At 37.7% G+C, this 25994-nt stretch overlaps 1 protein-coding gene across 1 annotated transcript in view; it reads left to right on the top strand.

Moving 5' to 3' along the window:
• PDE11A (phosphodiesterase 11A) overlaps positions 1 to 25994 on the top strand; it is a 385868-nt gene that overhangs the window by 215803 nt on the left and 144071 nt on the right. The window contains exons 7-9 of the mRNA XM_046659861.1: positions 2754 to 2829; positions 5298 to 5365; positions 6310 to 6402. Coding sequence (XP_046515817.1) covers positions 2754 to 2829; positions 5298 to 5365; positions 6310 to 6402 — 237 coding nt within the window. The remainder of the gene's footprint in view (positions 1 to 2753; positions 2830 to 5297; positions 5366 to 6309; positions 6403 to 25994) is intronic.

Below are 25994 nucleotides of genomic sequence, written 5' to 3'. Positions count from 1 at the left end.
GGTTCAGGACCACTGACAATTGTGTATGACCCTCAGCAAGACGAAATAGAGCCAGCCACTCTAGTGCTGCGCTGGCTAGCCCAAGTCTGTAGATTATACCTCCCAGACCTCTCCAAAATCGACCTCCTTCTCTTCATGCTCACTAGCATTGCTGTAATTCAGACTTTATCCTTAGGGAGAGGAAGGAAATCACTTTGTTCTTTTGGAAGATAACTTTAATAAAGGTGTTTGTTATTGTCTGGCTTCCTTGGAAATAGTGTCTCCACTTTAAAGGCAGTTAATCTCTCTAAGTCTTATCTGATTGTTAGGAGGATGTTAACAGTAACTCATAGGGTTGTTTTAACAAGTATATGAGGTGATGCATTTGAAAGTTCTGAACAAGGAGCCTGACAGGGAGTGAACATCCAGTAAATGTTAGCTTATCATCATGACTGTCATCATCATCTTTGAAGACCCACTTTCAAGGATCTAAAGCTGCTTCTGATTTCTCTGAACAGTCAGTTACTGGCTTTACTATAGTGTTTTGAACATTTTTTACTTGGACATTTATTTTATATTAATTATTTCTATCTTTACTACACTGAGCTCCTCAAGGATAGTAGCTCTTTGAATTCATTTTTATATCCTCAACATCCAGCAATGTGTCTGGAGCAATAGAAGGTGGCAAATAAATATGTTGGAAGAATGCACTGAATAAATGGTTTATACATCAAAAACTAATGTTTTTGGTTTGGTTTTGTTTTGAATCTGGAATTCCCAAAAATCATGATGTAATTCATCCTATTAGCAAACTAAAAAAGAAAAAAGATCATATGATCTAAAAATCACATGATTGAAAGGTATGGAGTTGAAGAGTAAGATAATGTGATGATGTGCCTAGAAAATCCAAAGCACTATAGATAAGATATTAAAGTTAATAGTTGAATTTAGCAAGATTGATGGATGCAAGTTCAAAATACAAAAATCAATTATATTTCTATGTCCATTTAAAACATTAGAAAATAAATTAATAACACCATTTACAATAACATGAACTTTCAAAACACCAGATTCAAATATAACAAATTATGTCTAAGACTTCTGCATAGAAAACTAAAAAACTTTGCTTAGAGAAATTTTAAGAAGCTTAAATAGAGGGATGTTTATGGATTGAAAGACTCAACTTTGTAAAGATGTCAGTTCTTTCCCACATTGGTCAATAAATTCAAGAGAATCCCAATAAAAATCTCAGCAATGTGTGTGTGTGTAAACTTCAAGTTGATTCTAAAATTAATATGGAAACACCAAGGGCCAAAAATAGTCAAGACAATCTTAAAGAAGGACAAAGTTGGAGGATTTACACTACCAGATACCAAGACTCATTATAAGATCTTATTATTTAAAGGAGCATAGTATTGACATAAGGATAGACACATAGATCAATGAAGTAGAATAGAAAGTCCAGAAACAGATCCAAACATATATGGACATTTAATTAATGAAAAAAGTGGTACTGCTAAGTGGTGGGGAGAAGTATTCTTTTTTCCCCCAAAATGGGACTGGGTCAATTGGATACCCACTGAAAAAAAAAAAAAATAGAATCTTGATTCTCAGTTCACACTATACGTGAAAATCATTTTCAGTTGGATTGAAAATCTAAATGTGAAAGTTAAAACAATGAAAATCTAGAGAAAAGAATAGGAGAATATCTTCATGAGCTAGGAGTAGGAGAGGATTTTTTTAACAAGACCAAATATGTACTAAAAACAAGAAAGTAGCATATTAGTATCAAGAGCAGAAGACATCTGGAAAATTAATTTCTCAGAGAAAAATAAATCTCAAAAAAAAATCCAAATGTAAAATTTAGGTGTGTAAATTAACTTCCAATTTCAAATTTTTAAAATATAGAGCTCTTGCCTTCTACAGTGAATATTGAAAAATATAAGAATTTTTTTTTATCGCAATACCTATGATCTGAAACCTTGACATCTTATTTTTTCTCCTATAGTATTGAGATGACAGGTTGACCTTTCTCACTAGAAATCAAGATCGTATTAACCCACAACAGCCTTTCAGTTTTTAGTAGCTCCTATCTTACAGTTCAAATATGAGCCATTGGTTTTAATATTAAGTGGAGCTTGTTATTGAATGATGTTTGTTTGATGCTGAAAACTGTACCTTTATATTTCAAATCCATCATTTCCTGTCAATCCGTTAGGGTACAGAAAGAAAATCTTTGAACCTCTGCATTTATCTTATCTTTTGCAACTTCAATTTTTTGTATATGATTTTATAATATACATAGTAAATTAGTAATGTTAAAAATATAGAACATTAAAAGCAAATATACATAAGGCAGCATTATAGGCTCAAACATTTTTACTAGCAGATGTACCCGATCCAAGAGAAATATTGACCGCTGGTTTAATTAAAACGCTTTGACTACTCAGAGCAGAAACAGTTGTCAGAATTCTTGTTTGGTGGTGCGATTGTGATCAAGATGGTTATACGTCCAGCTCTTGACGGCTGCAGGAATTGGGCGAGGTAGTGCTGGTGTGGGGAGTTTTGGTTGATTCATATTAAGGCTTGATTCCCTTAGGATGTTCATTGTGATGTTTTAAATTAAAAAAGAGAGGTGAGTGTATACACTTAAAAATTAGATGATATATCTTTTTAAAAGTTATTTCAAATTATCTGTTATGAAGAGTGGTAAGCTGTAAGTCGGGAGTGGATAGCTAATACTTAATTTAATTAACTGCTTTCTTATATCCTAGGCTGACCAGATATCTGGTTTTCACATAAGATCTGTTCTCTGCGTCCCTATTTGGAATAGCAACCACCAAATAATTGGTAAGACATTACCTAAATAGTTCAACTTCTTTTATAAAGAAATACAGATTTACTTTAAAATTCATCTATATCTTTTTTATGTATTTCCTCTTTTAATGTGCAGGACTCATCAACCTATGTTTCTTGTATAATCTCAGAAGTGCAGACTCCTGATGAATCGACATTAATCAGAACAATCAACAAATATTTATTCTTTCAAATAAGAACCAATAATTTTGAAGTTGGAGGGGATCTCAGAAATCAGTCAACAAATAGAACTCTTATTTTGCCTTGTGGAAATTGAGGCAGGGAGAGAGATGGAGACAGAGACAGAGAGATAGATTAAAAACTTGAATAAGGTCACAAAGTGAGTCAGGATTAAAACTGAGGCCCTCGTAACTCCTAGTACAAATTTTCCCACTACATCTGTATGTTTATATCTATGCTGTTACACATGGAGTAAATGCAAAAGAAGAGAGAACATGCATTACTAGATATATACTGAACATACATCTTTCTGCCCGGATGTTTCTGAAATAATTACACTTTCCCCAGAATAAGGGGATTGTGGGCCAAAGTAGCTTCCAATGTTTCTCTCCCTCCCTGCTCCTTTCCCTCCTCTCAAAAACTCAAGTCAGGAAAATATCAAACATAAGAAAGAAGTCTAAGCAAGAAGAGGTCAGTGGTTAAAGTAAAGTTATGAAGGATAGAGGCATTAGTTCAAATTATTGAAACACAATGAAAATTAGGGGTTTTTTCTAAGAGGCATAAGGTAACTGATGCATTTGGTAACTAATTCATGTATTTGCCTCTCTTTGCTTCCCCATAAGATTGCCTGTTAAACTCTAAGACACCACTACTTACCAAAGGATGTAGTATTCTGTAAATATTATCAAGACTTGAATTCTAACAGAATTTTTTCATCAGTTTGCTTAATTTGCAGAGAAACACTGTTACATTATTGAACATGAAGAATATTCTAGGGGCTGCCCCTGTGGCCGAGTGGTTAAGTTGTGCCATCCACTTCAGCAGCCCAGGGTTTCACCAGTTCAGATCCTGGGTGCAGACCTAGCACCCTGCATCGGTCCATGCTGAGGCGGCATCCCACATAGCGCAACCAGAGACACTCACAGCTAGGATATACAACTGCGTACTGGGGGGCTTTGGGGAGAAGAAGAAAAAAAAAGATTGGCAACAGATGTTAGCTCAGGTGCCAATCTTTAAAAAAAAAAAGAATATTCTAAGATTTGGGAAATTGAGTCTCTAGTACAAAGCACTGAATTACATCATGTACAAAGTTTTAAATATATCTAAGTTTAAAGAGAAGAGAAAATCCATAAGAAACATCGTGTGTGATCTGTTGATGTCCAATGGCAATCTCACATACAGTCCTACAGTGCATTCCTAACAGTCAACGTCTGTGATTCTTTCAAAATTAAGACTGTAGTTTGCCTGTTACTTGCTAAAAGATTTGCATCTCATTATATATGTCTTCTAGCCTATGATGACTTATCTCCCTGGTGGAAGGTTAAGTGTTTTTAAAAATACCAGTGTGCTTTAGAATTACAGCTATTTTTTTGTTTGTACTAAATGGGGACACAGGAATGGTTTTCAAGATTGTCCAGTTTTTCTGGTTGGAGTTTTGTGTTGTGATAGTCATGTCCCCAAACATCTGGTATAATGCTGGAAATGAACTTTGGAAAGAGGAAGCACACGTAAATTAATTTTGTTACAGCTATATTTACCCCATTGGTAGCAGGCAACAGAACTAAATTTGCTTTGAAGGTTAACTGTGCCCTAATTCGTAACATTTCTTCAATGTTCACTCAGTGTGGAGCAACATGCTTTACAGACATTCCAACGTTATTTCATTTAATCTTCATAACCCTCTGAGATATTTAACATTTAAATCCCCATTTTACAGATGGGGAATTTCGGTGCTAAAAAGGTTAGGTAACTTGCTTAAGGTAACAGTTGATGGTGGAGTTGAAATTTGAACTGAGACAAGTCTGACCCCAAAGCCCATGTTCTTAATCACTATACCGTACTGCCTCACTCAGCCACTGTGCTTCATGAAATTGAAATATGTATATACGTATATATACATATGTATATATGTATACATGCACATACAGCTAGATATACTCAGTTATATATATAATTGCATATATATGTATGTTTATATGACAGATATATCAGAGTTACTGTGCACAGTCATCTTGAAAACCATTTTAGGGAATCAGATTGATGCCTGGTAGAACTCGAGGCTTCGCTGAGACCTAGTCTGGATATCACAGCCTTGAAGATAGACTGCATCGCTGTACGTGTCGGATCGCTCTCCTGGAGACAGCAGGCACTAGAGAGACCAGAGATTAAACTGAGTGTCTGAGTTACTTAAAGGAGGCACAGAGTCAGCTGGGGCTTACTATATTGTAGTAATACAGCATCCGGTGCTGAAAATGACCACATATCCCAAACTCTTCCCACAGGAGTGGCTCAAGTGTTAAATAGACTTGACGGGAAACCTTTTGATGATGCAGATCAACGACTTTTTGAGGTAAGAAAATAAATTTGTGAACCAAGGGTTATAGCTGAGTCAGCAATAGCCTCCTGGTGCAGCTTGCCCAAATTTGTAAGGATGAATAATTGTTAATCAATTACCATTATACTTACAAGTTTTGACAGAATTTAAAGGAAGATTTAAATAATCTGTCAATGCTTAGGTAAAATTTGATTCTATTTTTTACTAATTAGGTTATTTTGTTTGATTGCTTTATCCTAATGTTATTACAGAAGTGAATCGCCCCCTCTTCTCTCCAAAGTATTGTCTTCTTCTTGTCTTACTCGCGTGTGTTCAGAACCAATCTTGAGACTTCTAGCCAGCTCTGCTAGGTGTATGGCCCTCACCTTTCTTATGTTTACAAACTTCTGTTTACTCCAGTCTTCCCTCTAGCTGGATAGGTTAGCCTAGAATAGGCTTCCCCATAGACTACCAGCAGCCAACATGAAAACCCTGTGATGATTTTTCTCTAGTTGAGAATATCTCACAGCTTCTTTATTAACTGGTTCTAAATCTGTCTTCCTTCCCCTTAACATTCACCTTAAGAGAACACTCACTTGGTTTCTTCACCAAAATATGTTATAGCTTAGCCACTGACAGAGGTTTTTTTGGTTAAATGGAATGGAACTATTAAAATTAGTCCACACTCTCAATAAATTAAGAATACATTTAAACAGATTGTAAGTATGTTTTTAAATGTGTAAAGTCATTTTGTCACAATCACATTAAATCAGTAACTTTTCCTCATGTGCAATGTGAGCTATAAAGTTGTTACATGACAATAGTAATTAAGAATTTTAATGTGCATATTTCCCCAAGGTCTACCTTTGTGTACAATAAAATTATATTTTCAGACTCATCCCTGATGACTGCCTGCTTTCATATTAGATTATGCCAATAAGTTTTTGCAATTTTTAATTAGTGGGCTTTCTCTTTCCTAGGCTTTTGTCATCTTTTGTGGCCTTGGCATCAACAACACAATTATGTATGATCAAGTGAAGAAGTCCTGGGCCAAGCAGTCTGTGGCTCTTGATGTAAGTACAGTATTTATGTCAGAATGGTACGCCTAAAAGGCATAATTTTACAAGGGAAAAATATCCTTGTTATGGGCTTGACTCTCAATTTTTAATTATCTATTCATTGAGTCTTAATCATTTTTGAGTCGTGGGTTTGAATTTGATGAAAACTAGAGACCCTCTCTAGAAAAATGCACATGTGCTCACAATTTTGCATATAATTTTAAGGAGTTCACCAATTCCTTGAAGCTCATTCATAATGTTGTACTGTTAGATATAGATTTTAAATATTAGGTTTATTAGAAGTGATGATGCAAAAATAATTTGTCAGGATTTTAAATGCATTATGAACTTATATTGAATATGTATAGATATTCTGGAAATTCACAACTTTTCTTACCATAGGAGAAAAGCTTACTATAAAGATATGTGACCCGGGGAGGGGAGGCTGCTCCTGTCGTTATCCAACTCCCCCCCAACACACACACACACACACACACACACACACACACACACAAAGCACCCAGAACTCCCACCAGTTTCCCACCCCTAAACCGCGTGTCCTCTCAGACTCATCAGGTTCTCAAAGAACAGTTCTTATCTTCCCTGAATCCCAGCTGGTTTTGACCCAAGACCTGTTTTTTTTCCAACTTCTGCTCTGTAGCTATTATCAAAGATTTTGTTTATATCTATGAAATACTTATTAAGTAGGGCAGATAAAATGTCAGTATACATGACATTATATATTACATAATATATAACATAATCTAGAACAGTGTAATATAATACATTTGAATTTCAAAATATTCAGTGTACCAGGGGAGATATTGGTAGAAAGGGAAAACCAAGAGAGGATAAGTAGGCAAGTCAATGGTACCTGAGTGCTCTGATTTGGGGTTTAAAAGACATAAAATTATAGCTATCTGTCTATATACTTTTTTTCTCTTGACTAGATCGTGAATTCTAAAAACAAGGGGATTTTTATCTTTTTGTAATCTTATTCCCAGTGCCTAGCAGGGTGCTTAGCACAGAGAAAGTATTTATTGAGTGGTTTTTGGATGGAGGGAGGGAAGGAGAGAAGAAAAGAGGAAGGAAAGAACAGAAGGAAGGGATTCTTTTGCTCTCTCTCTGAGATAGTCCCGCTTTGTTTATATGTAAAATCTTTACAGCGAGGAATAAAAACAATATCTATAGGATTAACTAATAAATGGATGAGCTGTAAACATGCACTCAACCAACAAGAATCACTAGTAGTGCAGAACTATTTCCAAATCCTGGCTCTGTCACTACCTCAGTTGTGAGAATTAGGTGAGATGATGCATGAGAAGATTTGAATATGCAGTCAATAAAATTATAGTAATAAACATACTCACTATATTATCACTTGCAGTAGAATATTTACCACTGAGAAATCACCGTAGATTTTGAGAAAGGGCAGAGGACTGGAATTTGGAACAGCAAATGTCATGACTCCTTCACCGTCTTCAAAGTTTGATCTGCACAGAGTTGCCTCACCCATTGTTTCTTAGTTTCTGCAACTATAAAAAGAAGGACACACTATATACTAGTCCTGCCTAAACTGTGCTTCATGTTGTCATGACATAATTCACACACACACAGAACGTCTCTTGTATACCCATATTCTCACTCCTCACCTACCTCCGAGTGGATCTTCATCCTGTTGAGAAGCAGCTGGAATAATGGGTTGAAAGCTGAATGGCCATTTACCAGTGAAGGGCAGCACTCTCCCTGGCACTACTTCTTAATCCCCCCTTGACCCAAGAAACCACAGTTCCCATTACCTAAAAAGTGCTAATATAGCCACGGGCTCCTCACCAGGGAGTTGCTCATTTGGGCGCATCGTGAACACTCTCTTGTTTATGTGACTCAGATATGTTCTGTCCTTACACACAAAAATTATTACTAACACCCCCAAATTTCCAACCCAACTCTGAGCCTTGCGGCAATCTCACCCTTTCAGAAGTTGACTTATACATGTGGACTTGTATGTTCTGTGTGCTTTGTTTTGTGCCAGTGTCAAAAGTGGCATTCCTAGTCAGAATTCTGGTATGGCCATCTTGGTTTTCTCTCCCACCTCCACTCAATCCCTACCCCACCAGATACCAGATTCTTGGCACTTATGATCAGATGGCATCCACCCCACTCTCCAGCCTGGGAATCCATATGCAAGACTATCTGGAAGGATTTCTTATCTTAGGCCTGTATGAAGACAAAATATGACTTATTGAGAACTACTAAACCCACACCCTGGAATGAGATCTACATTGCTATAGTATACATTAACTTCTGAATGAATAGTATATTTTAAATTTATGTATTTGCAAATATTATACATTAATATGAATCATGTAATATTGATGTAAATATTTCTATTAAAAGTATGTATTAGTATCTATGAATTTATACAGCCTAGTCCAGTAAAGGATTTAAAGTACTTTATAGGAATATAAATGATCCAGAAAATTTGTCTAAAGGGAAGCTAATGATAATAATAGTAACAGAGCTGGGGAGTGTTGGGGTGCTAGCCAACAGGGTAGAACTACTTGCAATGGTGTCCTTGTATCATTTCCATCCCTCCTCCCCAAAGACCTGGAACAACTCTCTCCCCTTCTTTCATTGTGGCTAAGGGAAGATTCCCCACTCAGATCTGGCCAGGTTCCGCTCCTTGTGTTGTCTCATTTTTGCTTATTCTCTTTAGTTTTTATCCTACTTGATCTTGCCCGGGAAGATCCATGTCTAAATGTAGCCTTCTCCTTCCCATAATCTTACTGCAGTGTCTTTTTTCAGTTGGCAACAGGAGTGAAGGGAAATAATCCACTCCACAGCCCTCAGCGAAGGTAACCGCCCTAGAAGCCTTTCCCTCCCCAGAAAGGAAGCACGCATAGTTCATGGCCTGGAGCAGTAGGGAAGATACATTTCTTCCTGTGTGCTTAGAGACCGTGAGAGATAGCACAACATTCTCTTGTCTTTTGAAAATCCTTTCCCTCAGGCACTTTAAATAAAAATACCCCTTTGGCACATTCTCTGGAAGTAAACATTCTCCAGATAAATTCTCTGAGAAGGCTAATCCTCACAAACGCTCACTCCCTCAAAAATGTTCAGAGCTCATTAGAAGTACGCTTCCAATGCAGGCCTCGCTTGGCATCAATATCCCCTGTGGAAGGGGGCAGCCGGCTTTGTCCAAGCAAAAGCCAGTGTAAGGAGAAGATTTAAAGCCTTGTCTCTGGCATTAGTCTGATCAGTCTAGTTGGGTGTAAGTCCTGGTTCAGTAGATGTTGATCTTGGGCAACCTACTTCACCTCTCAATCTCAGTTTTTTCCTATGTTAAATGGGTGTGATAAGAAAAGTGTTTTAACAATTGAGTAAAATAATACAGGGAAAGTGTGTAGAGAGAGTGTTTAGTTACAGTTGGCACTTAGTAAAAGTTAGATGTTGTGTAGCCAGAGCACTTGTTGTATTTAATCTGCACTGAGTTCTGTCTGCTCAGCCCAAGATTTGCTTAAAACTGTGCTGGTGGAGGGGCTGGGGAGGAGGTGTAATTTTTTGCCCCTTTTGTCAGAAAGATTATTTCCTGCCTGAAGTTTGAGCTGAAAACAGATCCCCCATTTCCCAGTTCCTCAGCACGCCCTGTGTTACACCATTGAGCATCCCAGCAGCACTGCAACCACAGCTGCTGCACTCCAGCCTGCTGTTCTACTCACTACTGCTCACTCAGCACACGCCCATTGTCTGTGGCCTGTGTTACCCTATACATTTCTGCAGAAAAGGCCAGGGCATGGAAATACACAATTTCCTATGTCAGACACAGCCATGCAGGTCTTCAAAAGCTATACATCTCAGGGCTGGCCCGGTGATGCAGTGGTTAAGTTTACACATTCTGCTTTGGCAGCCCAGGGTTTACCAGTTTGGATCACGGGTGTGGACCTACACACTGCTTGTCAAGCCATGCTGTGGCAGGTGTCCCACATATAAAGTAGAGGAAGATGGGCATGGATGTGAGCTCAGGGCCAGTCTTCCTCAGCAAAAAAGAGGAGGATTGGTGGCAGATTTTAGCTCAGGGCTAATCTTCCTCAAAAAAAGAAAAGAAACTACATCTCCAAGATCAAAGCTTTCCTCAAAAGACATGCCCTTCCCTGTTGCCACATACTGGCAACTTCAGCTGATTTTAGCCTAATCTACAAATGGTGAAAAATAGAAATGTAAACATAAAATATTTTCCTCTTTTCTGGTCTTTAAAAAATGAAGTGACTAATACATTATCTGGATTTTGTTTAACAATTGAATTATAAAAAGGCCATGAGTAAAGAATTATTTTGATGATTGCTTTACTTAATTTCTCATAATTTAGTTATATAAATCTATTGTTAAAGTCCTTTTTCCTAAATATATAAAATTAATACTCTGAGGCTCTTAGAGAGCAGAAATACTCTTAAAGCTGAACAATGGAACAAAGAGAGGAGTTTACTGTCATTTTTAATAACTTTAGTTTTATGATCCTGATTTCCATTCTGCATGAGTAGCCAAAAGCTTCAGGAGAAGTATTCTACTGTATGTTTACACTCTTGAGGAGTAAAGATCTTAAGATAAAATGGGGAAACTACCTGAAATTCCAGAATACAGAGAAAATAAAATACCAACATTGAGGTAGAATATTACTTCTTCATTTTGAACATCAAGATTGGTCCTTTGGGATGTCTTTCATAAGTATTGCAAATGAAGCCTTACCTAATACTGATGAGAAATTTTCCAGGAAATATAAGTCAGTGTAGTAAGGGACACATTACACACTTTTATGATCAGAAGAAGGAAGGAATGAGGGTCAAACAGAGGGTGTGGAAAGGGCATATGCAATCAGGAGCAAAGCCCCATTTATTCCACCTCCCAAAGGCCTCTCCCATCCATTTCCTCCTTTCCAATTGCTTCAGCAACCATCCTACTTAAGGGCATCATTACCTCTTGACTGAGAAATTGTAATAGCCTTCTATTTATTCTTCCTAAACCATATTTTAGATTGCATCACTCACCCACTCATAGACCTTAAATTACTCCCCCACTAACTATCAAAGTACAAACTTTCTGGCCTTCGGGGCTCTTGGTAATCTTGTACCAAACTATCTTCCTACCCCTGGATCTCATTTCTCAAAGCATTCTACACTACTTACAAACTCAGCTACATCATAGTCCACAATCAGCTGCCTGCTTCTCTGCCGTCTGATCTTTACTTCAGCATCCTCTCCACTTTAGTTATTCTCTGTTCCAATTATGCCATCTCCCCTCAAAATGGTCTCATCATTCAAAGTTCAATTTAAATGTAGTCTTCTCTACAAAGCTTCTAATCCCATGATTATTTGTTCCTCTCTTTGCCCTATATTATAGTTAATTGTGAGTCTATATGTTTTCCTCTTCTAGAACATGTGTATTAAAGTATGTAATCATGTCTTATCTATCTTTTATTCCTTTCAATATTTTATATATAGTGGTACTCAATAAAAGCATATTGAATAAATGAATGCATTCAGCCACAAATAATTATTTTGGTCTACCAAGTCAACATTCCAAAAATGAAAAGCTTGGGCTGTGATGGAGGAGCCAGCAGTCACTTTGGTGGCAGTCTTGCTGGCCACAGACTTGCATAGCATCTGCTCTGTATTCCCTTCCCTCATTATAGGCCATGAGTACAAAATTATTTTTGTTTATTTATTTTGAGGGGACCTCTTCCCAGATACTGTGTCCCCTGGGGTATTTCCTGAGATGATGATTAAGGCGCCAACCTGGCTTCCTGAAGGTAAGGAAGAAGGAGAGAAGTGAAAGAGATGATTCTTCCATAAGGAATCTTCTAAGCACCAAGGAGAGAATTTTCTCTAACTGAGCAATTGAGAGAGCTAGACTCATAGGATGCCAAGAGAATGCCACTTCATTCTTTCTCGCCCCTCTTTCTTTAAACTTACTCTGTTAAATCAATGTTCCCTACTTCTGGATGAACTCTCTGGTAGATTCCATGGCTCTTCTGACACACTCAGGTGTTAAATAGTCTCTGAATTCCTCCCCTTCCCTGGGATAGGAAGCCTGTGGTCAGGAGAGGGGCACAGTGGGCTTCTTTACTCTTCCTCACTTCACCTCCTCCCCTAAGACAGGCACAGGGAGCAAGAAGGAGGTAGGATAAAGAGCAAAGCCTTATATGACTGGTGCTGTCCTAAACTGGTTTCAAGGCCCTCTGTGTCAGAACCAACGTTCTCTTTTTATCGTGAGTTGCTTTGATAAATTCTTCAGAGGACCCCTAGGGCTGGGACTCTGTCTTTGGCAGTCCCTAATGTGGGTTTGTCTCTTCTGACTGACAGGTTACAATCCCTACTCAGTCTCTGGTTTTCAGTGGCCCATCCAGACCCTCCCTCTGTGGGGATCATCTCACTCCTCCAGGAAGTCCTTTTTGTCAGGATCTGTTTTTGTTTTTCTCTTTTTTTAATAAAGGTAAAATAAAAACAACACAAATTGTACTATTTTTAAGTGTCCAGTTCAGTGGCATTAAGTGCATTCACATTATTGGGCAGTCGTCACCATCATCCATCTCCAGAACTTCTTCTTCATCCACGTTCCAGAATAAGTGTTTAACTCTGAGCCCATTAAACACTAACTCCTCAGTCCACCTTCCAGCCCTTGGCAAACATTGTTCCACTTTATGCTTGTGAATTTTAGTAATCTAGATACCTCATACACAGGTGGAATCAGACAGCATTTGTCCTTTTGTGACTGACGTTTCATTTAACATAATATCTTCAAGCTTTATCCATTTCACAGCATGTGCCAGAATTTCCTTTTTTTCTTTTTAAGGTTGAATAATATTCTTTATAAATATATACCGTATTTTGTTTATCCATTTATTCATTTATTCATTGATGGACACTTGCGTTGCTCCCAGGGTCAGAGTCCTTTTAAGCCTGGTTATCTTTCATGGGTCCATTTCCCCACGGGAAAAGTCACATGTCTTCAGCCATTAGATTGCAGATCCTTTCTTCTTGAAACAGCCCTCTCCTCCTGCCCACTAACCTTTAGAATTTTTAGGCATGAATCAAGTACCAGTTTCTGATTCCCACACCACACTCGGGAGAAATATATATTAGGTTCTACAAGTGGTTTTCCAGAAGAAACTCTCAAAAAACCCTAACTAAAAAATCTTCAGTATTGGGCTTTCTGATGAAGTTACCCTTTTCTTACACAGTGAAGAGATGGGCAATGGACAGCTTAGCTTGGTGGTAGCAAAACTAGTTTGGGACATCTTTTTTCCAAGTCCTCTGGAGAAGGCTTAGAAGGCCTAGCACCTCCCTTTAGAATGTAATACCTGTTGTTCAATTATAAGCTCGGACAGAAGGAGTCCCATTTAAACATTCTGTTATCCAACAAAATGATTTTTTCCAGACCAAGTTATTGTCAGACTATGATCTTGTGATTGTCCAAATGATAAATGTCCACCCTTGAAAGATCCATCTTTATTTGCAGATACAGTGGATGCAGGTTATCAGTTACAAAGCCAAATGCAACACATCAGCAGAAAGGGAATTGTTCCCATTTGTAAATTCTTTACTGAAAACATGTTGGATTATGTAAAACTTCTTTTTAAGAAAGGAGAAAAAAGAAACCCAAATGAACTACTTCCCTGAAATGGTCATGTGGTAATTAGTTCCCTATTATTGTCACTACTACATCTTAAGTTTCTTTAAAAACAAACAAAGAAAAAACACTTTGGAAGCTGTTCTCTGTGAAAATTCTAGGCTCTTATTGAGCTGGTTTATAAATTATGATCAAATAATTATGGCTTTTTAAAAGACCTGAAAAGAATAATCATGCCAACTTTCCTGAACTTCTTTGGATAGCACAGTAAGGACCAACTAAAGAGATAGTGTGGGCTTCAACTTTTCACTTGCTTCTTTTTGTTGCTCAAAGAAAAGTCTAACAATGACATGCTAATTGTGATTTTTAGGTATTAGAATCATCAGGGGAGCTTTTAAAAATATATTAGCTCCTGAGCCCTTTCCTAGACCAATTGAGTCAGAATCTCTGAAAGTAGGGACTGAGTATGTGTATTTAGAAAAAGTTCTCCTGGTGATTCTGTTGCACAGTGCAGATTGAGAATCACTTGTATAGAGTCATCCGTATGTGAGATAATTTTTCCAAGTCTTTCTTTCACAAAAGGCAAACACGGTATTGGATATTAGTACTTCCTTTATAAATATTTGCTGAATTAGGTTGAAGACAGTAAACGAAATGAGGTAGGACTAGAGGTGCTATCTCCTCCCTGCTTTAAATACCTGTTCATTCTTTGACCCTTCTTACAGCTCCTATTCTCTCCTCTTTTGAGGAGTCCTCTACAAGATTATCAGTGAACACCTGTGCTCAGTCCTCGTTCTCAGTCCTTGACCTCTCTTTTCTGTTCATGCTGTTGACTATTTCCTCCTACCACAGAACAGAAAATAACCAGTCCACTATGGTAATTGCCTGTAAATAACTAGTTTATTTCATGGCCATAGGAGAGACCAGGATGCAGAGCAAAGATAGGTGAACCTTAAAAACAAGGAGCAGGGCAGCAATATTAGTATTACACTGCTCAGCAGGGTATTTACTAGACTTTTACAGACATCTGTAATAAATTCCATTTTCTTTAGTAAGAGGAGAAAGCGTTTCTATTCCAGTGCCTAGAATAGTACCTGACACATAATAGATGCTCAATAAATAGTTGCTTATTTATGTTATTTGTTTATTTATGAATAAATGAATGAAGGAACCTAATTTCATACCTAATCATGTACTTACTTGGTATCTGAAGCATTTTGTGACTTTCTAACAGCTTCTTAAGCACCTAGTTTTGCAAATTTAAGACATAGTCTTATGCAATATCTGTGAAAACTATGTTGCCAGTTTATAATTCTGTAAATGGATTTTACAGATTCCAGGCAGCTGACTATGTGGGGCATTTCCTTGATTAACAATGAGGAAGTATATATGTTTTCATTTCTTTTGTCTCAGTAATGTCTGCTGTGGATGATTATGGTCACAGAGGTATTTTTAAAAATCTTTTTGTTTGGAAGCAGATCAGTCATAGTTCTAGAAATTTCCCCACTTCCATGTTCTCTACTACAGCTTCCCTTGGCTTCTATGACCCTATACCCAAGAGGTTCTTCTCCAGTCTTTCATTCTTAATCTCCTCTATTCACCCCTCTTCTGAGTATTCTTCAAAGTTGAGTCGTCTGACCTATTCGCTCCTATTTCCTCTCTACTCTTTCCCTAAGCAATTTCAGCTACTCATAGGGCTTCAACTGCCACGTCCGACAAAATGATCCCCAATATGTGTTCCTTGTTCACTCTGTCTCTCTTTGAAGCTTCAGAATTTTATTCCCAAATAACTCTTAGTTCTTGCAGGTACCTCCGAAAGTTCAGACTTACCATATCTAACAATTACAATCTCCATTAAAAAATAAATACTTATATATTATTAATAGAATATTGATATGATGTTTTTATTCATGGTGGTTTCTCTCTAACTTCCTCTCTCCCTGGCTTTCCACATCCGGTCCCTTTCCAGGCACAGTCAGTTTTGTTGCTGTGGTACCTCCATTTTCATTGCCATCTCCATGGTTCAGGTCTTTATTTCGTCTTCCCTGTATTAATGCTACTTACTCAAACTGACAATCCTGGCTCTAGTTTCTTCTTTTCCCCACCCATAGTACACACAATGTACAGATTTATTTTCCTGAAGTACCATACTGGCTATATTTCTTCTCTGCTCTAAAACCAGTGGCTCCCTATTGCCTACAAAATTAGAACTTTCAAGATTCTCCACTATTGACAGCAGTCTTCTTTTTTTTACCTTAGCTCTCATTTCTTTTCTCTAGGAATAAAATCCCTGTTAGTTTGTGTTTCTCAAAGATATCCTGAGATTTCCACTCTGGATCTTTTCTCCATTTGCTTAAAGTACCTTCTGACAAACCTCAAATTACATCTCTTCCATTAATGTTTCCTGATCTATCTCCAACAGATGTGATTGTTTCTTTTAATCTCTTTATAAAAGGGCTATTGGTGCTTAAAATCTCTGTTGTGTTAGTTCATCTTCAGATATAAATATTTTACAAAGACTAGTAAAAGCACAGTACTAATCATTTAGATATCTGATATGAGGATATTAGTCAAATTGTTTTCTTATGATTTTTCTATAAGTATGACCCATATATAATAATATTATTTTTTTCTTGCTTGTTCTTTTTTAATGTTTTTAAGTTATATAAAGTATATTGTTAAAGAATATGTAAACATTATTTAGAAGAAATCAAAATCAGTGGTAACCTACTGCTTAGAGCTAACCACTTTACATTTGGGTTGATAATTTTTTCTTTCTTTCAGCCCTTTTAAGATATCACTGTCAGGGCTGGCCCAGTGTCATGGTTAAGTTCACATGCTCCACTTTGGCAGCCCAGGGTTCACAGGTTTGGATCCCGAGTGTGGACCTACACACCACTCATCAAGCCATGCTGTGGTAGCGTTCCACATATAAAATAGAGGAAGATTGGCACAGATGTTAGCTCCGCAACAGTCTTCCTCAAGCAAAAAGAGGAATATTTGCAACAGATGTTAGCTCAGGGCCAATCTTCCTCACCAAAAAAAAGAAAGAAAGAAAAAGATGTCACTGTCTTCTGGCTTTCACTGTTATTAAGGAAAAATCTGCCATCATTCTTTTGGTTCCCCTAAATGTAATGTATCTTTTTTTCTTTATATTTCTTCTGCTTGGGGTTCACTGAATTTCTTGGATCAAAGGGTAGAAAGCTTTCATTAATTTCAAAAAATATTTGGCTAATATCTCTTCAAATATTTATTTTTCCCTATTCTCTCTTTCTTTCTGGGACCAGTTGCATATATGTTGAATCTTGCGATATTGGACCACAGGTCTCTGACATTCTTTCATTCTTTTTTTCCTTCATGCTTTAGTTTAGGGATCTTCTATTGAACTTTCTTAGAGTTTGCTGATTCTTTCTTCTGTCTAGTCTTCTATAAAGTCCATCCATTTCTGATATTCTGTTGTATTAATATTGTATGTTTTGGATCTAGACATTTTGATGTGTCTTTTTTAAGCTTTAATTTCTCTGCTGAAGCTTCCCAACTGTTATTGATTATGTCTAACTTTCTTCTACATTTTTAACATACAATTCTTCACAAGTTATTCTAGAGTCTTGGTCTTTAATACTAACATCAGGGGCATCTGTGAGTCTGCCCCTGTTGATTGTTTCCTTGCTTGATTGTGGGTCACATTTTTCTGTTTCTTTGCATGTCTTCATAAATATTTATTGCATCGCAAACATCTTGTATAGGGCAAAAGTAGATGGTATTTTTATAAGATACTGTGTGAGCTAAATAATATTTTTTTGTGTGCTGCTTTTCATAAGAGAGTATGTGATATTTTTATACCAGGCAGCTAGAATGAGGGGCTGATCATTCAAATTCAACCATTTGTAGTGCTTAACTTGGAGATAGGCTGGACTTTCATTAGTTTCAGTTCATTTCTAGTTTCAAAAGAGATAATGGAGCTCTCCCTTTGTCCTTCAACCCAACCCCAACTACTCAGGCTGCACTGAGTGACTGGTCACCATCAGGATATGAGCTAGAAGGACTTTGAGTTGCACCTTAAGTTCATTTCACTTCACTTCTAGATTCAACTCCAGCAGGGCCTACAACCTAACTAATGTGCAAGAATATAAGATTTCTGTTTTCCAGCTCTGCATTCACCACTACTTTCACAGCAGACTTCTCATGGGGGAGAAATTTCAAGCTGAGAGGTTTGCTTTTGCATTTGTGGCTCTTCCAGATACCAGTATGTCATGTCAGCCCACACTGCCACTAAAAACTTGGCTAGTCTTCTTCCTTTCAGCAGTCACTCTGTTGATGATAGCTTCACCCCTCCCCCACTTTAAGTAATTGGTTTCGGGTGTGAAAGCAGTCCTTGTTCTTTATTCATCTATAAAAGACTTCTCCTGACTGTAAATTAGTCCACTGGGATTTCTCTGTGTCCACCACTCACTCTCTGACAGCTTTAAAATGAAGTATGAATTTTATTTTATCTCTTTTTTCTTGTTCTTACAAAGGTAGTGACAGTCTTTTAAGATCTTCATCCTATCTGTGGAAATTTCTGACCAATTCTTTTTACTTTCACTGCTGATATGGATATATTAAATATTACCTTTTTTTGGTAATTTCGTGGTATTTTGTCAGGAAGGGAGTTGAACGTATTTTAGTCTGTCATCATCAATCTCTCTTTGAATTGTTCATTTTTCTTGCTTTCAACTCTTTTGATTCATATTATTTGCAAAACCAGGTTCACGAATGAGAATTGTTTCTTTTACAGATTTAAAATTACTCTTACGTTTATTTGATTTCATTTTTACCTTGAAATCTGCTTAGTTTGAAATTAATGTCATCTGTGCTTCTCTTTTATTTTACTTACTTTATTTTTTAGAATACATTCATTCAGTGAATACTTCTTATGTTCTAAGCACTGTGCTGGGCACTGAAGATAAAGTAGTGAGCAAAGCAGACCTGGTCCCTGTCCAGAGCTTAGAACGTGAAGTAGGCCTAACAGGCGATGTTACCTCCACTGGGGCTTCAAGCAAGTCCTCTCTGAAGGATATACATTTAAACTGATATTTCCTTACTCAGCCTTTTATTTTTACTACATCTGAGTCATTTTGTTTTAGCCATGTTTCTTGTAAACTACATACATTGAATTTAATTTTTAATTCAATCTGAGAATCTTTGTTTTTAATGAGGGATTTGGTTTTACAAGTTATTGTCTTCTTTCTCAGTTTTTACTTTCTTATGTTTTGCTTTTTCTGAGTTTTACTATATGAATGTATTTTCCCTTTTTACTCCAAGTAGAACTTATTTATCATACTTTTTCTACAAAAGTGTTCTTCAATCAATATTTCTGTAATTAATAAAGACAAAAATGAACCAGTATCTTTTAACTCCTCACTATGTAAGAGAATAAAATGAGTATGTGCTTACCCACAGTTTTCTAGCTTTTGTCCATGTACTATAGGATTTTAATTACATTATCATTAGTAAATTGTTACATTTGCACAATGCAGTTCATTTTTCAAGAAGTACTGCTTATATTTTTCAGTGTTAATATAACTGTATATATAATACTTAAGCACGGTGTTTTAATAAAGAGTGAAATGGAAATAGGGGGCTGTTGCGGATACACCCAGGAGAGCCCTCCTTGAGAAAGTAACAGTTGAGCTTTGCTACCTCATTCTTTTGTTTGTTTGTTTTTAAAATTTCATCCAAACCTATTTTACCTATACAGTTTTCTGCTCTAGTTTCAATGAGGCTCTTTCTTCTTGTATCGTATTGAAGAGACCAAGCATAAGATTTCTGAAAGCCAGCCTTGATGGTCTACTAGTTAATATTCAGGTCTCTCACTGCCACAGCACAGGTTCCTTTCCCAGTCAGGGAACCACACCACTCGTCTGTCAGTTGTCATGCTGTGGCAGCTGCATGTTGCTGTGATGCTGAAAGCTATGCTGCCGGTATTTCACATACCAGCAGGGTCACCCAGGGTGGACAGGTTTCAGCAGAGCTTCCAGACTAAGACAGACCAGGAAGAAGGACCTGGTCACCCACTTCTGGAAAAATTGGCCCTGAAAACCCTGTGAATAGCAGCAGAGCATTGTCTGATATAGTGCAGGAAGGTGAGAGGATGCTGCTAAAAGACTGGGCAGAGTTCTGCTCTGCTGTGCACAGGGTCACTAGGAGTCATCTACTCAGACAACACTAACAAGAAAAGGCCCTTGTGTGAAATATTATCAGAGGTACATTCTCTCTGAATTTTCAGGATGGTGCTCCCTTCCCCTTGGACTTCAGTGTTTACCAAACTAGCACGATTGGCCTTGAGCCTCTCTCCCTGTCCACTTACTTACTATTGAATCCTCTCTTTTATACCAAAGGAGAGCAAACTGATGTACTTAGTTCCCAAGCTGATTCTCAGTATCCAGTATGTAGGCACAGATCTGTGTAGTTCTGCTGGGCTGAAATGTTGTACTCTTCCCCCAATCCAGTGGACTCTGGGTCCCTTGGGTCTAAGAGTGTGTCTATGTGTCTGCTCCACCATTGTGTGTCCTGTGCCAGCACAGGACCTGACACACAGTAGACATGCAAAAAATATTTGTTGAATGAATCAAGTACAGTAAAGTACAAATAAAGATCACAATTAAAGTACAATAAGAATCTCAATCTTCAGCATACACTGCTACTACGGTTTTTTAATGAAGTTGGGTGAAATGATTAAAAGTGTGGGGCCTGCCTGCTGGCGTAGCACTTAAGTTCGCACTCCATTTTGGTGGCCTGGGGTTCACCGATTAGGATCCTGGGTGTGGACCTAGCACCACTTAGCAAGCCATGCTGTGGCAGGCATCCCACATATAAAATACAGGAAGATGGGCACAAATGTTAGCTCAGGGCCAGTCTTCCTCAGCAAAAAGAGGAGGATTGGCAGCTAATGTTAGCTCAGGGCTAATTATCCTGTTAGGATTTTAATTCTAGCTCTGCCACTTTCTATCTGCATATTTCTCAGCAAGTCACTTAACTTCTCTGTGCTTCAGTTTTCTCACTTCCCAATCTTGTGGGATTGTTATGAGGATGAAATGAAATAATGCAAGTCAAGTCTTCGCAGTCTTCATAAAGTGTCAATAATAACTGTTATTTATCTTATAACATCCCTCCCATCACACAGTGCTTTATTTACAGTGACTCTGTCTGCCGAAATGCCAGCTAATATTTCAAAAACAGCTGCCATTCAGAAGAAGGTCAACTGGCTAATTTTCTGGTTAGTACGAATCCTGGGTCTCTGAGTGAGAGCCCGGACAGTAGAGAAAGGAACAGTGCTCTCCTGTCCATCTTCTCTCAGACCAGAGGGACTGCATCAGAAACAGTGCCCTCTGTCTTCTTTCAGGCCGGAGGGACAGCTTTATTTCAGGAGGTGAGATATGATTCAGCTGCCAGTTATTTTTCTCAGTCCAGCTGCATCTACCTTAGAGTTGGTGAGAATTCTTCCCAGAATCTGGTAGTGCTTTCTGAGTTTTAGTGACAATTTCTGGGTTTCATTTAGGTATTTTGTGGAAAGTGGGAGAACCAACATTGAGAATCAGCCAGATTACTTTTTTTAAATAAAGTTTATTTTTTAGAGCAGTTTTACATTTACAGAAAAATTGGCAAGATAGTACAGAGAGTTCCCATGTACATTGCACCCAGTTTCCCCAATTATCAACATCTTACATTAGTGTGATGCATTTTTTATAATTAATTAATACTGCTACATTGTTATTAACTAAAGTCCATATTTTCTTCAGATTCCCTTAGTCTTTATCTAATATGCTTTTTTTTGTTCCAGGATTCCATCTAGAATGCACTATTACATTTAGTCATCATGTCTCCTTAGGCTCCTCTTTGCTGAGATTTTTTAGGCTTTTTTTCTTTTAGATGATCTTGATAATTTTGGGGAATACTGGTCAAGTATTTTGTAGACTGTCCCTCTGTTGGGATTTCTCTGATGTTTTTCTCATGATTAGACTGAGATTATGGGTTTTGGGAGGAAGACCACAAAGGGTAAAGTGTCATTTTCATCACATCATATCAAGGGTACACACTTTCAGCATGACTTATCACTGTTGGTGTTACCTTCAGCACCTGGCTGGGGTGGTGTTGTCAGGTCTCCCCACTGTAAAGATACTCTCCCCTCAGTTTTCCGTACTGTACTCTTTGGAAGGAAGTCACTATGCACAGCCACACCTAAGGAGTGGGGCATTATGCTCGACCTCCTTGAGGCAGAAGTAGCTACATAAATTATCTAGAATTCTTCTATTCAGGATATTTGTCTGTTCTACCTGTTTATTTATTTGTTCAATTCTTTATTTATCTCAGTGTACACTCATAGATATCTATTTTACACTTTGATCATAATCCCCTACTACTTTATTTATCAAATGTCATTTTATACCAGAATCTGGCAAGGTAATTTCTTAACAACCACCACAAACTTATGGATATGAACAAGTGGCAAAAATAGTCAATTTGGGAGCCTATATACTTCTTCTAATAATCCTATCATCATTTAAATATTCCTGAAACACTTTAACAGAAACTGTGCAGTTTGTAAGAAATAAATAATCATAATGAATGGCCCACCTACTATAAGCCAAGAACTTACTTAACCCTTGCCAAAACAATGTGGAGTAAACAATATGTACATTTCTTAAGCCATAGTACAATACTTTAAGTAATTTCAATCTAGCAGAGGATAGAGACAATTGAAAGTGTGGTTGCCATCCAGGGTGATGAGTTCCAGAAGAGAGGCAGGTACAAGGTTGAGAAGCATGGAGGAGGGGCATCTAAGTCGGAGAGTTCAGTCATTACTGCTTTATAGGGAAGGTAACTTCTGAGTGACAGGTGTCAGTGAGCTCTACAATTTTGAAAGACAACTGGCAGGAACATTCTAGGAAGAAGGAGGTCATGGACAGAAGCAGGGAGGGATGAGGGGGCGTGCTGTTCAGGGCCTCTCAGTAGAGCTAGAGTGAAAGGCACATGAGGAAGAAGCAGGGCATGAGGCTGGAGAGGTAGCAGGGGCCAGCTGACAAGGACACTTGTGCTGCTGGAAGGTATTGGAACTTGATTCTAAAGGTGGTGAAGAATCATTGAAGGGTTTTCAGCAGGAGAAGAACATGATCAATTTGACATTTTAGAGGGATCATTCTGGCAGCCGTAGAGAGAAAATTAATCTCAGTACTTCATAGTCACACTTTGTTTTTTAACAAAAAATTGACCACGTTTTCATTTTATTTCCTGTTAAACGGCATTTGGTGGTTTTCCAAAGTCAAATGCACCCTCAAATGATTTACCACCACTGCCATGCTCTAAGGAATGTGCTCTGGGATCCTGGACAAGAGTTCTCAAACACAGCAGGACGTTTGGAGTAACTTAGCATAGTCCCCATGGTAACTTGTTCTGGCTTATTTGTTTAAATTTTTTTCTTTCATTAATTTGCATTCTTATTCTTCCTTATTTTTGTTATGTTATTCTTTGGTACTTTTTAAAATGCTGTGTGTACTAAATGTTTACCACGTGTCAGACACCACATTAAGTTTTATCTCACTTAACCTTCACCCAAACAGAATGGAGTAGACAATATTATTGCCACTTGGCAAATGGGCAAACTGGGGCTCAGAAAGGCTTAGACACTTGCCAAGACTGGTTTTGTGGCTTGCATTGCACAGCCAGAAGCAGAGCCAGGATTCAAGTTCAGGTCTCCCCGTTTCGAATGAGTGGATCATGATCTAGACACCCCAGCTGCCTTGATGCTGTTCCCTGACTTACTTCCTCCAATCTGATCTCTATGTCTTATTTTTAGTCCTATTTTTGGACTTCCTTTTCCTCCATGGCAACCCTTCGCCCCTGTGGCCCCAGTTTGACAGTGGCCCAAACTAGGCCTGGTCCCTCCTTACTCCTTTCATCCCAGAGGGAGCTCCCAGCAAAACCACACTACTTCACACGTGTAGTTCTCCATAGTGTTCCTGCATAACCAATACAAAAAAGCAATGTATCTCTCTCAAATCATCAACCATGGTAGCCTTGTTGATTATGCAAAACCTATGAGGGGAGAGATATAGAAATAATGGGCTACTTAGAAGTATGGCAGTAAGTGAAACACTAATAGTTCCAGATATATAAATTATAGATTTGAAAAACCATTGGCACATATTATAGTTGTTTTAGAAATAGCAATAACCAATCCAAGTTGCTCAATTAGTCCAAAAGAATACTATGTTCTCCTCTGTTCCTATTAACAAGAAAAACAAGTAAGCAAGTTCATTAGAAAAGCATTTGTGAAACATTAATGCATTTAATAAGCTACATGATTAAGAAAAACAGCCTCCCTTTAAAACATAATGTGGAGAGCAATGCAATTGTGGGAAAGGAACACTTATTTTGAAACAGTTATAAATTATAGTCTAATATGTATATGTAGTCATGTTGAATCACATGAAGAATTAATCAAAAAAGCCTTGTTAATGTAAGTGTTAATGGCTGAGATCTTTTATGAGAGCCTACTAAAAACTTTTAAAAATTAGCAGAATTATTACCACATGCAACTTTTTCAAAAGAAACGGGCTGCTGCTTTCACCCTAAGGACAGTGAAACAATTGAAACTAGTAACTAAGCAGTTTTTGAAAGTTATGTGACAGAAATAAGCCAATCATAATCCTTCACTTATAATAATTTTCTTCTATTGGCATCAGAATGTGTTTAGTTAAATCAACAATATTTAATGAGCATATGTTACATATACTATATATGTTAAATATAAATAATATTTAATAAGCATATAGTATAATCCCACTTATTTGGAGATCCTGCCTACCAAACACAACTCTTTGAAACATAGAAGAGAATTGGGAAATAGGCAAAAGTTGAATAAACACCATAAAATTCATATACTAGAGTTCATATGTTGGACTCATTTGCTCTGATTTCAAACACAATGGTAACACACCTTGCTATTTGATTGCCTAATCAATTATGGTAACCATTAGAGCTTATCACCAAATATTTTTGATTCTCTCCCTTCTGAGCCTGTGGTAGGGTTACACTTTTGCACTCCCTTGAAGTTAAATGCAACTACAGGACTTGCTCTGGCCAGTGAAATAGGAGTGGAAAATGCAGACATTTCCTGCCTTTACTGATGAGGAAACTGAGCCTCAAATAGGTTAAGTAGTTAGGCCATAGTTACAGGACTAGTGGAGCCAGGCTTATGAGCTCGGGCAGTCTGAGTCCAAAGCCCCTGTGCTCAACTGCCAAGCTATACTGCTTCCCAATGTTGGTGTACTAAGTGGTGACAAGTTAAGAAAACAAAACTTGGTAATGAAAAGAAAAGGCCTGCCTTAAGAATTGCTGTAGATAATCCATACAGCAATTAATCCACGTAAGCAAAAGTACTACTACTGACCCCTTTAGATATAGAGAGCATGAGGTCATGATACAAGTGTCTTCATTAAGATCACACGCACCACCCCTTGCCACAATCATTGAATTCTAACAGACTTGTATTACCTCTTTTTACATTTTAAGTTCTTTGTTGGGTTACATTAATCTGTGGATACCACAGGATGGCAAATCCCAGTTGAAGGTTGATATTTTGTTTATTTATTGCTTCTTAACCAACTATCCCAAAATTTAGTGACTTAAAACACACAACAATTGTGCTCATAATCTTATGGGTCAGGAATTCCAAAAGGGCTCAGATAGATGGTTCATCTCTGATCCACATGGTAGCAGCTGGGGTGGTTGGGGCTGGAGGCTGCATTTCAAGACTGCTTCTTCACCCGCTCACATGTGTGGCTCCATGGTACTCATTGGCCTCTCTCCTCTTGCACTTGGTGTTTCATCCTTCAGGCTTCTCCATTTGACTGGAGCTCCTCAGAGAATAAACAGACCTTATACACGGCAGTTCAGGGCTGCAAGAGAGAAAGTTTCAAGGGCCAGGAAATAGAAGCTTCCAG

Source organism: Equus quagga, chromosome 4 (assembly GCF_021613505.1).
Source record: "Equus quagga isolate Etosha38 chromosome 4, UCLA_HA_Equagga_1.0, whole genome shotgun sequence".
Taxonomy (NCBI): domain Eukaryota; kingdom Metazoa; phylum Chordata; class Mammalia; order Perissodactyla; family Equidae; genus Equus; species Equus quagga.
Note: the sequence above shows the minus strand (reverse complement) of the source record. Positions and strands in the feature narration are given on the sequence as shown.